Source organism: Tauraco erythrolophus, chromosome 2 (assembly GCF_009769465.1).
Source record: "Tauraco erythrolophus isolate bTauEry1 chromosome 2, bTauEry1.pri, whole genome shotgun sequence".
NCBI classification, from domain to species: Eukaryota; Metazoa; Chordata; class Aves; order Musophagiformes; family Musophagidae; genus Tauraco; species Tauraco erythrolophus.
In genome coordinates, this window is record NC_141466.1 from 108,711,064 (window position 1) to 108,725,285 (window position 14,222).

General features: G+C 44.9%; 1 protein-coding gene across 1 annotated transcript in view; it reads left to right on the forward strand.

Annotated features, from left to right (window-relative positions):
- The first annotated feature begins 12,813 nt into the window (after window positions 1–12,813).
- Window positions 12,814–14,222, forward strand: part of KCNK2 (potassium two pore domain channel subfamily K member 2) — a 79,031-nt gene continuing 77,622 nt past the window's right edge. Inside the window, 1 exon segment of the mRNA XM_086626276.1 lies at window positions 12,814–12,985. Within this exon segment, the coding sequence (XP_086482402.1) occupies window positions 12,814–12,985 (172 nt within the window).

Sequence of the window (14,222 nt, forward strand, 5' to 3'; positions counted from 1 at the left end):
GGTGACTGTGCTTCGGCTTGGCTCAATATGCTAATTTTGAATATAATGGGTAAGTGGGTTTCTATCACAGTTCCACTTTATTCCAAAACCAAGCTCCGCACACTTTTTTCAGGTACACATTTTTTAGTGTTGCCTTTTGTGCTTTTCTACAGTTAGTATTTTCTGGGAGCTGTGCTCTGCTGACATCCATGGAAACTTCTTTAGCAGGTAGACTCCTTCGTGTCATGGTATATGGGAGTCCTTCCCATTTCCCTAGGCTCAGAAGCAGATGCAAGCTGAATGCCACGCTGTACTGAGCAAGACCCAGGCAGGCACCATTCCCTTGTCCCCGCCCTCTCAGACCCCATTCCCATACCAAGGAAAGCTCAAGCTCAGAAGCCTGAGCATGAGCCATGGCATGTTGTAGCCGGGCGTTGGTCTGAACGCCGTGTGGAGCAGGACCCTGAGGCATGCCAAGGCATGCATGGGTAACGTAAATAGAGACACAGCCATAGATAATGTGAGAACTGAGCGCCTGTAAGTTTTTAGGCTTCCTTTGAAGTCGATGGGAATTTGCCTGAGTAAGGTATGCGTAAAAATGGAATAAAAGTATTCAGTTTTGGCCTGTTAGGACATGGGTGCCAACAGTAAATGCTTTATTGCTGAAATCATAAGCAGCTAAATATTTGGGGATTAAGAATACTCCACCCAATAGCTTGCTGGTTAAAGCATTCACATGGATGTAGAAGATGCAAGCTCAGATCTCCTCTCCGGTCTCTTGGGTGGATGCTTCAGCGACTGAGCTGCACCGAGTGGTGCCTTTTAGGCTCTTTGTTCTCTCCCTTTGCATCCTCTCTTCCCACTTTTTACTCCATCCTTGTCAAGTACTTTAAAAAGCCCACCAAAACAACATCTGCTATTGGAAGCGTGGACAGATTCTCCCTTGAGAGATTTAAAACCCAGATCTCGATCGGGTTTAGTACACTTCTTTTTCTGTAGCATTGCTCAGTGTCTAGTTGATAGCAGTTCCTGGAAGACTGTTGTTGAGTTTCTCTCGTGGGTGACTGACTTTCCCCATATGTCATATAGGGAACTCATTTTCTAACTTAGGTCTGCATCAGCTGTGTTTGAAAGGTGACTAAAACTAGATCCATCAGCACAAAGCACGGTGACTTTTAAATCACAGTGTTGACTAAGCCCAAAGCCCATAAGAGCCGAGGTGAAATCACAAGAATAACGACCAAAGCTTGACTGAATTTATTTACAGTGATGTAAGCTAAGTCAGTGGGATTGCTCCAATGTGCAGTAATTGAGGGTACGTGAATCTGGACTGAAAGGAACACTGGGTCACCTACCCTTGTCCTCCTTTATTGCAGACAGCTAGACCATGTAAATCCTTTCACGAAGTGGTAACTCTGCAGCCTCCAGCTGGACGTTATAAATTCTGTAGCATTAAAGGATTATGAGTCTAAGGAACATAAAGGTACAGACTTTACTACTGTAGCATCTTTTATGTCAGTATGTTTGTAGTAAGGGGCCTTAGGGAACACTTATGGTAAGACAGGGAGGCCATGCTGCAGGTCAGATATTCACACATTTGAATGCCAGTACTCTGTTCAGCTAAGTGATAGCTCTATCTTTGTTGCATTATAGGAGTGTGTAAACAAGTCCATTAAGCTACTGGTATTTATTTCATTATTATAAACTGCTTGCGATACACTAATATAATTTTTCAATATTGTAGTAATAATTAGAGCTGATAGCTAGTGTATAAATGCAGTATGTGTCAATAATATAGATGTATACCTATCTAAAATGTGCAAGTGGAATATTGAAGGATGTGTTGCTGTTAGTTTATCAGTAATTGTTATATATGGCTTAAACATTATTTAAGAGAAACATGACTAGGTGTGACACTTTAATTGTGTTTTTCCATGCACAGCTTTCTGTCAGATATTCTACACAGCAACTACTGTGCGTATGTTCTTCCCTAAGTGGTCATTTTGAATGGCTAGTGGTTCAGCTGTTATTGACAGGTTGCTTTCTTGTCTAAAAATAGAGGAATGTGTGGATCCTTGTACACAGCAGGTATTCAAGTAATAATGAAAGTGATTGATGATAAAAAGCTTTCTTTCTACTCTTCTGTCATCAACAACCTATTGGGATCAAGAGAACACTGGGATATAAATTAATCTTCCTCGAGTTATTCTAAACAGTCAACTGATGGGAGATTTCTTTGATTCAGTTGAAATTGATTAATTCTGTTAATTACTCTATTTGAACTGAGTTAGCAGGAATTTTCTGCGTGTTGCAGCATCCTTGATGGTTTGTCTTCCTGCATGCTAAACAAATACACTTGGTAAAGAATTTGAAGGGAGGTTATATCAGTGTAGTGTTTGCTGACTGAGACTGATGAGTATCAGTGATAAATATCTGTAGAAGTGATCAGATGTAATTTGTTTCTGTACTTAAATTTTTCATTGAAACTGTCATTGGTTAAAACGCATAAACAGTCCTTGGAGCAGGAACTCATGTCTTCCTCTGCCAAGTGAATACATAATCACTAAGCTAGGATTAGTTTTCTCTTTCTCTCTCTGTTCTTTTCCCACATCATGAATCCTGAATTCTACAGAAAGAACTGGTATTACATTATGCCTGCTGGATTACAGGATTGTCATAAATCCAAGGAGGTCTCTTGAATCTCATGCCATCTCCTTATTACCCTGATGCTTGCTGAGCAGGTTCTGATCAACACTGATAGGGGGGACTAATCTCCTGCCTGGAGTCCATTTTTCCAGTAAGCAAACCGAATCTTACAAGCTAGAAGAGACACTTGCGGTGCTTGGGACTATAAGAATAGTCTGACATACACTGAAGGATTTGCCACATACTGAGGAGATGGCTGCTTAAGGTTTGTCAGCCATCCTGAAATCCTTTTCTGCTCCAACTAGGTTTCAGTCAGAAATAAAATTAATTTATAATAGTAAAATGTTAAGATTAAAAAAAATAAGTAATCAATGGCTATTTCTGAGAGATATGAGAAATGAAACAGTAAGACATGTTGTAGCTACATCTCATTTTAGTTAGGGCTTCGAGGTGATTTGTCTTTCCCATGTAGGTAGTAGGGCACTTAAGCCAAAATAATTTCTAAAATAATTGCCATGGCCCTCTGGTGCTGGGACCCAGTATTCTTGCATCTTGCCTGCCACGGGTTAGTCTTTGCTCTCTAAAAACGCCTTTGGAGTGCCCTTCTGTGGACGGTGTAGGCTCAGCTGGAAGTCAGCAGCTAACTGAGTCTGAAGAAATCCTTCATGCAATAGGAAGGCAAACATAATGACAACTCATGTCCTGGTTTTGACTGGGACAGAGTATAGTTTTTCTTTTAGCAGATTGAAGAGCTCTGTGTTTTGGTTTGAGTCTGGCATTTGTTATGGGAAGAATGTTGATAGCACACTGATGTTTATACTTGGTGCTGAGATCTCAAGGACCTTTCAGCTTCCCATGCTTGTGCCAGTGTGCAGCAGCACATCGGCTGGGGGGAGCACGGCTGGGACAAAGGGCCCACAAGTCCCCTTGTGATTTGAACTTAGATTTAGGATTGAGGGACAAATTGGCCAAATGGAGAATTCCATATCATACAACGTCATGCCCATATATAGATGAGGGTTGACTGGTACAGTTGGAATTCTCTGCCAGGCTCTCTCAGACTTTCGGTCCTCTTGGAGTTTCTCTCTTTCTCTTGCTCTCTTTCGGGCCTTTCACTCTTGTCCGCAATTGCAGTATCGGGACTTACCTGTTTCGGGATCGCTTGCCTGGATGAGACAGGCGTGGGTCACTCCGTGGTGAGCAATTACACTGTTCATCACTTGTTTAAAATACATTAAACCTCTACAGCTCAGTACTTGCTCTAGGGGTAAACAGGGCATTTACCTGTTTTCAGTAAAATTCTTTCTGCTGATGGCAAGGGAAGTTAAACCTTCCAAGCACCCATGTAATTATATTACTATTAAAACACTCAAGTGTAAACCTTATTTTGCACAATATGTAAAATGAGAACACAAATACAGCTCAGTAATATTTCCTAGAGACCAAACACAATCCCAGGACAGCGCACTTAAGTCCAGTAATGTATTAAGATTGGCGATCTCTAAGCATGGCTCGCTGGAACTGGGACAGTCCCAGTGATAGCTCTCTCCAGGAAGATGAAGGATGTGGATTTACATTCTTTTATGCTGAAGAAATAATTAGGGTCTTTTTTTCCCGTATCCTGAGAGAGTCTTCCAATCATTGCACTATTGCATAAAATCTGGTGAAGGCATTTCTTTTATTTATGTTTTAAAAGAAAGTGGTAATCATCCCTACATTTTACAGAAAGTTCGTTCTGCTGGCCTTCCAGAAAAGCCTATTAGATAAGCTCCCCTGAGAGATAAGTAAGGAAGGCTTATTTTCTGCATCTATCGGGCATAAGAATGCCACTAGTGTTGAGCAGCATAGTGAGAAGTGTACTTGTGTCCAGAAGCAGAAAGCTTGCTAAAGAACACCAAGCCACACAGTAATTAAAAGAAAAAGCTTTTTGGGGATCACAATTTTGAATATAGGTGCCTCTGTCCAGGTCTGATGCCATGTCTGTCCCCCCCGCAATGATATAGAAACACCCAAAGTAGCTGACATGGAGGTAACTCCAGAACTGGAGGCAACACGGACATGCCATGGAAATACTGTATTTCAGCCAGTTTGCCATGCTGAGAGGTCGGAGGTGCTTCTGTGAAGGCCATGCCTGCCCTACCTTCAGGAGCTGGTAATATTTTGTGATACGCTTCACAGTCTTGCACATGCAGCAGCTTGCTCCTAATTCCCACATGGCTCCTTGTGCGAGGTTCTGCTGTGATGTACAAGTATATCAAAATCCTTCACATCTAGATTACATGTATTTCTGTAGATTTGCTAGAAGGATGCAGGACCTTCTTACTCCCTGTGACCCTGTAAGTTAGGAATAAGGGATATTTTTCCCACAAATCTACTTCACTAGTACAATATTGTGATCATAGCTGACTTTCCAAAATATTCTAGGCAATTTTTATGAGTAAGAAAAAATCATCAGATCTTCCCTCTAAAATAAAGAAAGAAATTGCCAATGATTCCCCAAGAATCTGGTACAAATGTTCAGCCTGAGGCTTCCTTACTCACTGCTTTTGTTGTATTTCTTCCATTGAGATATTCTTACTGGATAATGCCTTAAGTAAATTTTTCAAGTAGTAATCCCCTTAATATCTGAAGTTATTCTGAGAGAGAACATGAAAAGCTAGGAAAGCAATCATTTCAGGCATTGGTTTCTTTATGGCTTTTCTGTTAACTTTTCTTGGCAATCCTGCTTCTTAAATTGGTTTACTCCAATTTTTAACAAAAAAAAACCCCACAGAAATCTTACATAAATTCTTACAGGGATTCATTTATGCTATATATTGCTAATATAAATAATTTAGAAAAATAATATTTTTATAGAAAAATACCTTTTACACTAGTGTAATGACTTTTTTCACAATCTTGATTTCCCATTTATGTGATAGGGCAAGGGATTTTTGGGCAAGTGATTAAAAAATTGAGATGTTGAGGATTTTATAAATAGAACAGCCTTCATGTCCAGGCTGCTAAAATGTCATGGAAATTTCATAATATTAATTTTAGCTGTTTTATGTGAAGGGATCATGCAAAGTAACTTTCTCATCAGTCACGTTCCTAAGTGCTTCTGGTTCTCTTTGGTGCCTGGGGTATTTATATCTGGGGTATATTTATATTTGCTCTGCAAAGAGGAAAATGTGGTCCAGCCTTCCCCTATATTTTGCACCTACATTTTCCTTGGAGCTGGGGACCACCTTTTAATGTTCCCTCTAACAACTGAAAATAAACCAGGAAATTGTACAAAACAATGGATCAGTTTCCTTGCATGTGTAACATCAGTGACACAACACAACTGAAAGACCTTATTTCTAGCAAAAATGTAAAGATAGATTTGCAGATACCTTAAAGCTGAAAGGATGCGTATCAACATTTAACTTGTTGTCCTGCCAACACAGTCCATAGCTGCCAGCCCAAGATTAAACCACCAAGCCCAGAATTTCCAGGTCTACTCTTTAAAGAAAATAGAGGGAAGAGTGATCAAGGGTGGAAGTGCTGAGCAACGCCAATTGACCACGCATCCGAATTGTGCAATTCATGCTTTTGCTATCCAAGCACCTTACGAAAACTGGTCTCTGTTCACCAGCTTTCTGCCTGCGTGGTGCCAGTGGCATCTTTATCACAGCAGAAAGATTTGGTCACTGGAAAGGGCAGGTGATCCTTTGCAGATAAAGCTATGAAGTGGTGACGCCCTGATTTCGAAGACAGACTTTTAATGTGATATGAAATTACCTCTTTACCTCTGTTCAGGTGCTTAAGTGTGAATCTGGGAGATACTTTTTTTGCTCAGAGTTTTAAAAGCTGAAACTTTATGCCTCTTTAAATTAACTATTACTTAGAACTGCCATATTTTGACATTTGTGTTAGCGCAGAGCTTAGTTTCACAGTGTGATTTGTGAGCTCTGTGCCTGGCATGGGGGGAGGAGAAAACGACAAAATAATTGAGAAAATTAAGACGTCTATCCTTAGAACAAGCTATCAAAAAAAAAAAAAAAAGGCTACCAAATGCTGTCTTTCTATAAAAACTCTGTAGCATCTTTTCCTGATGTATCTCTATGTAGCTGAACAGGCAGAGAGTGCCAGAAAACAGTCTCTTGTGCACATTTGAACGCAATTCATAGATTTCATTGCCCTTTCTCTTATGGCTACTGCCATGTAGAGTAAGTCTGGTGTTTTAAAATACAGATGATACTTAACGTTCTCCTTTTTCATCTTCTCATTTTTATTCTTTATTTCTGCTAGCAAGTTCTTTCATTATCCCTGCATGATACTTACTTAGTATTGTAACTACTTGCCAGGGCTTTCTCTTCCCTTGCCTTTGTCTGATTTGGTTTGTTTCTTCCAAATTTTATTTGTGGATTACTCTACAAGAAAAGCACTAATGCTATTTTAGGTGATTTCCAGCGTCCTCTGTCTGTATTCTATTTTATTTACAGATTGCTCCGACATAGGTCTGTGTTGCTCTTTCCAGAGTTCCCTAAAATGTGGATGTAGTACTTTACAAATATAAAAATAAAACACTCAGCTCCTCAAGACATAGTTTAAAAGTAAGCACTTGCTTGCTTAGTCGAGGAAAACTACCTTTAGAGTCAGCACCAACCTTGGCCATTCTTTTGTCAGGCCTGATGTGTGCAGTCTTATATGTACGTTCTTTTTCCCTCAAAATACTCCATGCTTTTTTCCAGTCTGCAAAGACAATACAGAGATTAGGTTTCCATCTCATAAGTCATTGAGTAGTGCCATGAAAATCTACGAGGACAGTTGCATGATTGGTACTAATGGGTGTGGACAGCCAGATATAAAATCTAGATATTCCCATTGTCAGTCTCCTATTTTGAAGAGACCACAACTAGCAAAAATGAAAAACAAATTTCAAACCAGCAATTTTGTAGAACATTTTGATGATTACAGAAAAACATTTAGTAATCATCCCAAAGCACCACTAGCTTTCCCTCAAGGAGATCAGTAATTCAAACTAGTAGTAAGTTTTTCCTGTGCATAAATAATCCATAATAAAGGTGACATATGGCAATTCACATTTATCATTGATGAGAATGGCGAAAAGTTAGTTATAATTGTTGCTTCTGAAGCTGTCCAAGCATAACAGATTTGTGAAAGCAAATATGAAAAAATAGTGGCAGAACATGTGACAAATAAATCCCATTAGGTCTGGTAACACGACACAGGCAGAGAGGAAACCCACTGGGAGATTTGCAAGCCAGTAAAGAAAAATACACATTCACAATGTTAATTACAACAGCGAATACTTTATGGATTCTAAAACAACTTCCCATTTGCTGCACGTGGATAAATAGATAAGAATTACTAGTGATGGAAAGAATTAGAACCTAATTAAAACTGACAGTTGAGCTGTATGAAAATAGATGGGCACGTGTAAACATTTTTTCTAGTAACTGATGAGGTGAGAAACAATGGCTTCTCTGCTGAACAAATAATTCGTCACACTGTAAGACAGACACCCAGGGTAGGTGTAATAGCTTACTAGTGAGATAAAACTCATTAATACATGTTCTAGTTGCATCACATACACTTAACTCATTTAAAAATGTGAATTAAAAGTGATCATATGTATTTTTAAGTGGGACTGCTTTAAGGCTTTACCATTTTCAGAGGCAGATGAGGGCTGAGCATCACTGAGCTGCAAGCATCTCCTGCCTATTGCCTTGTCTTTGGCCTCCTAAACTGGTGGTGGGCTGGGACGGTGTGGTCTCAGCATGGTCTCTGGGAGCAGCCCTATGTCCCAACTGCCTGTGAAGCACATGTTCTCTTTTCTCATTTGCTCAAAGGAGAAGTAGGCTGCATGCCATTAGTTTCTCGTTTAGTGTAAATTCCCATCACGGGATATGACTAATGATTTAATGGCAGAATACAGTAACATGGTATGGCCTTGATGTCATAATTATCCATAAAGAACTGACAGAGATCTTTTAATGTCTCCAAAGAAGTCAAGAGACAAGTCATTTGTAAGTCCTGCTGAATAAGTAAAGTGAGCCTTAAAATTAACTTACTAAATAAGTCCACTAGCGTTTCTGCTGAGCTCTGTTGTAATAAAACTTAGCAGTAGTGAAGGTTTATCCTTGACTTTGAGCGGGTGTATGGTTTGGCCCATTCTGAAGAGAGGCAGAGGTTTCCTGCTCTCATATCACGAGGAAGTATAATTTCTTCAGTACGAGGGTGGTAAGACTTTGGAATAAATTGCCCAGAGAAGTTGTGGATGCCCCCTCCCTGGAGATGTTCAAGGCCAGGTTGGACAGAGCCTTGAGTAGCCTGATCTAGTTGAGAGGCGTCCCTGCGCCTGACAGGGAGGTTGGATTAGATGATCTCGAAGGTCCCTTCCAGCCTATGCCATTCTATGATTCTATGATTCTATGATCTTTTAGAGGGGAAGATGCTGTGTCCATAGCAAGGCCTGAAGCCCATAGCAATGTGTTGTTTGAGCAGAGGCACGGGTCCCCTGCAGCGACTTAAATAGGTGTCCATAGGAATAGTCTGTTGAAGTCAATGAGGGAAACACCCTCACTGGAAGCCTTGCCATAACAGTCCTTTGGGAATGTAGAAATCCTTGGCATCTAAATAAGAGTGAAGAAGGCTGGACCCTGTGGTGCCTCCTGTTACACAGCTGGTCAATGGAAGAGCATTTACTGTACCCAGAGGCGAGGGCTTAGCAGGAGCCCCTTTCTCCGGGCACAAAGCAGGTGCTCTTCACTGCCTTCCAGGGGGGGACAGCTCCTGCAATTGGAAAGAGGAAAAGAAAGTGTTAGCGAGAGATAAGGGGACCTTTTATGTATGTTTTTTAAATTGGTCTTTTAGCGTGATGTTTTTCTGGAATAATTATTTCCTTACAAGTGTGCTCCTGTCCTACCAAAGTTATGTTTAGATCATCTACAGCTGTTACTTGTATGAATATGTGATTGCTACGTTTATCATGCAACTTTGACTTCCTCTGCAGGCTGCATGCCTGTCTCTCTCGGCTGAGCATACTTTTTAACATTTCAAAGAGTTGAGCAGCTTCCAGCAGCCACCGTCTGTGAGTAACATGGCCACCCCAAAATCATGCCAATACATTTTTAGACAGCGCTTGACAGTCTTGTACTTTGTGAGTCTTTCTTGTGTTAGCATGAAATACACAAACTGAACATAATTAATCTTACAAGCTTTTTTTGGTTTGGGTTTTGGGATTTTTTTTTGGTTTTTTTTTTTTTTTTAGTTTGTGCAGATAAATCTCCTTGGTTCAGTATCCCATTTGCTTGCAAGGTTGCAGCTCCATGTTGTAGCTTTTTTTAGTACTTAATCTTGTCTGTGTTGGTTGGTGGTGTGTTTTGTCAGTGATATGCAGCATTTGAGTGTGTTTGTTCAGTAAAGCTCAGGCCCGATGCTTCAAAACTGGTCGAATGTCAGTCCTAAATTTAAGGGCAAAATGGTCACACACAGCATTCAAACATCATGTGATGTCTATTACAACAAAAATATTGGAGGGCACCGCTCCACAGAATAAATGCTGGTGCTATACAAGGCCTCAAAAATAGAAGTTGCTATACCCAATGGGGGTTTTTTTTGTACACTACCATAAAAATTACTCATTTTCTTGCTGGATTTGAAGATGCCTGTCATTAAAGGTACCTACTGTATGTGGAGTGGTTCTATCTGTAGTAGAAGTGAGAAAGAACAGCTCAAGTCCACTTTAAGCTCCAGCTGAGGATTACATCTGGGATCACAATAGGTGGAAAATATCTGCAAACTGAAAGTAGATATTGGCGATATTTACTAGGTAATTAATGGAAATAATTACTTTCACAGAGACAGCTCTTCGGCTATTAAAGCACATTCCTAGAGCGGATCTCAAAATGGTTTCTGCCCATTGGGTGGAACGCCTGAATTTAAAGTCTGATCCAAACCCTCCTGAAGCTATTGGGAGGCTTCCCACTGATTTCAAATTGCAGGCAATAAGTCTGACCCTTTTTCAGCTTTTAATAATAATTCCTCCTCTCAAGGAAAAACAAAATCTTATTCCAAATATTTAGATTGCTAAAGAAAGGCATGTAGTACTATTTTCCACAATATTTTATAGAGACATAGGTCAGCATGGAGGAAAATTTTCATGCCTGTTTTCCCATAGGATGTTGGAAGAAATCCTGTGAAATTATTCTTTTCCGTGAGATAGGAACAGACAGCGTTCACATAGGCTGATGGTTAAGAAATCTTTTTTTGGGGAAAGATGATGATTTTTTTTGGTATAAAAAAGATCCAGGTGTGAAAAATCTTTCATCTTCAAGAATCCCTTGAGCAAGGAAGTATCAGTAGACAGGAGCAGACATTTCACTTTTCTTCTGTTGTTCGAGTATTGGGACTATGTCGACGAAGTCGACCATATGACAGAAGGTCTACTTGCAAAAGGGTTTGTTGGATTGCGCCCAACGGCTCTTGTTACTTGACAACTGCTTTGCTGGTTCATGGTGATGGGGAGCGATGAGCTACAGCTCAAACTGAAACAGCAGACACGGCTTCCGGCCCTACCCTGCGCCTTGTGGAGACGTGTGAACAAGCTCGGGAGGATTGGGTGATTGATGTAGCTGAAATTGGAGTCCTAAGGAACTCAATATTACCCTCATTTGTATTATGTCACATTGATATGGAGGAGCGTTAAAATAAGTGACTTCTAAAGTGTTTGCTGATGGTGCTGCTGATTTGAGCAGGGTTATAGCCCATTAAACACCCGATGTGTGACTGACTTTGGCCATTTTACAGGTACAGCCTCTGGCTTTAAATGCTTGTGACCTATACCCATTTGTTATGGTGACTAATTTTTAACATGTTTGCGGCGACTTTTTAGAGAGTGGCCGCGGGAGTTGTTTTTGGATTCTCTTGGTAAAACCTCTTCCGTCTTTTAGGCGAGTGTAGATGTTCATCACCTCAGTGTGAACGACTGACCATGGACAATGTTCCAGATGACAGATGACCGGGAAATCGGGGAGTTAGCCCGTAGCAAAGATAACAAGACTAATCTCAGGCTTTTTGGTGGCAGAAACCACAGTTGAAGCAGCATTTCTGATGTATCTCTCAGGCTAAAATGGAAGGAGGCAGTCCGCTGGCGGTGCGTGCGATAGGAGAGCAGCTGCCATCCCTGACTCCTAGATCCCACCTAGTTAACTCCTTGCAGCAAAACATCGAGCTGCAAAGCACAAGGGTTAAAAATCAGGCCAAGCCGGGAAGGACGGAGCCGCCTTGCTCCGCAGCCCCGCGCCGCTCCCCGGCGAGGTCCGAGGTCCCCCGCTCGTCCCCCGGCTCCTGCTGCGGTGACATTTCGTCTAGTTCAAAAGTTCACGGGGAGGCTCTGGCGAGGCGGTCGCGTTTGGGGCTGGAGCGGGGACCGCCGGCAGGTCCTGCCTCGCCGCCGGGGGTGGCCAGTGCCTTCTCCCTCCCGCCTCTTTCCTCGCTGGTTTCCAGGCGAGACCTCGGTGTCCGCAGGTACCGCTCAGCCTCCCTCCGCCTCCCCCCTCCATCTTTTCCCTGCGCCCCCGCAGCATCTGCCCGCCGCTCCGCCGGGCTGCCTGCGCGGAGGGGCGCGGAGGGGCGCGGACCCCCGGCGGGCCGGGAGCGGCGGGGAGCGGCGCGGTGCTGCACCCCCGCCCCCCCTCGCCGGCGGGGGGCGCGGAAGGGGGCGCGGGTGCCCGCCGCCCCACAAAAGGCATCGCCGGGCTCAGGCTGCTCCGCATGCCCCGCGCACCGGAGCACGCACGGACACACACACACACTCACACACGCACACACTCACACGCACACGCACACACACGCACACACACCGCGATGTGCGATGCGCGATGCGCGACGTGAGGCACCTCGCACGCCCGGGGCCGGGGGGAGCCGGCGGGATCCGCGCTGCCAGCCCGCCCGCCCCTGCCGCTCCCTCTCCTCCAGACCCATCCATCAGCCTCTTCCTCTCGGTCTGCTCCTTCCTTTCTTTTCTTTCTTTCTTTCTTTTTTTTTTTTTTTTTTTTTTTTTAATTTACTCTAACTGTGTCTACCCAAGTCCTGAAAAAATGCCTGCCCGTGGAGCGAGGAGAGGGCACCGGGTCGGTAAATAAGAAGTGAGTACGAGCACAATGGCGTGTCTCCCGCTCCCAGCCCTGCGGATGCTGCATGCGCCCCTGCTTCCCCCGCGCCCGGGCGCGGCGGGGACCCCGGGATGCTCCCTGCGCCGCGGCAGCCCGGGCCCCCTTTGTACCTTGCCTGGCTGCCATCCCTTCCCTTCTTTCCCTTCCCGGCCCCGCTCCGCTCCGCTCCGCGCCGCGCCCCGGCCCCTCCGCCGGCCGTCTCGCCCCCGCGCCGCTCCCCGACTCGGAGCATCCCCGCCGCCGGCAGCTCGGGGCTCGCTCGTCTCTGCCCGCCGCACTGGGGCTGCGCCCCTCGGGGCGGCGGGCATCCCCCGGCGCATTGCACCGGCCGCGGGGAGGGGGCGGCGGGGCTGGCGGCGGAGCGGCGGTGCCCGGTGCCCGCTCCTTTGTTCGCCGCCGGCGGCCGCGGCGGGTCGGCGCTGCCCTGGGCGGGCGGGCGGGGGCCGGCCGGGAGGGGAGCGGCCCCCGGCACCAGCCTCAGGGGCTCGGAGGGTCGCGGGGGCTGCGACGGGAGAGGGGAAGGCGGCGGGGAGGAGGCTCCCCCCCGCCAAGGTGTGGGGCGCGGGGGAGCGCGGCCGTCCCCCGGGTGTCCGCGGGGCGTGGGGCGGGGGCCGGGGCGGTGGGAGTGGGGGGAGGCGTGACCGCGGTGTGCGTGGGGTGCGCGGCGCCCAGCCCGTGGGGTGCGCGGGGTGCCCGGGGTCCCCGCCCGGCCAGGGGTTAGGGGCTGCCCCTCGCCCTCCTGGCCCCTTCTCCCGGCTCCAAGGTGTGTGCCTGAGCCCGGCGGGTGCCCAGGAGATGACCCTGCCAAGGGCCACCGCCACCGCCACCCCTGCTGGGAATGCGTTCCACCTCCGCCGTCCGGAGGGAGACTTTCCTCTAGATTTAGATCTGGGCTTTTCCCACCGGCAGCTGGAAGCGGTGTCGTGGCCGTTCAAGATGTACTTGTAATTCAAAACAATTTAAATATAGCTTGTGCAGTCAACTGCTGTGGCCATCTTCCCACAGGGGACCTTCACCTGCACTTGATGTGGCGGGATTTTTTTTTAGTGCCCGTGTAGTTGCTGGTAGTCACATGAGTTGTTGAGATACTTGATAACACTCTCAGCTGCTCTTTTGCTAACCCGGTGGGTTTTTGTAGCTGTAAATAAAAATACACGCCTTAACAAATGGGTGACTTTTCCAGTAAGTACACATATGTTTTACTGGTGTTTTCTGAAAGGTGTAATCGATACGTAATTAACACTTTAAGACCAGTATGATGAGCGATGTATCGTTTTTGTGGTTGTGTCTGGGGAGTTTGGAAGTGATCATGGAAATATTCTCAGAGAGCGTTTGTCATAGCATGGGACAAAATAGGTGAGAGAAAGAAGGATTCGTATTTTTCTGCGGCCTCTGTAATGCTGAGGTGAAACACAGCTGGAAAGCTGCTTAGTG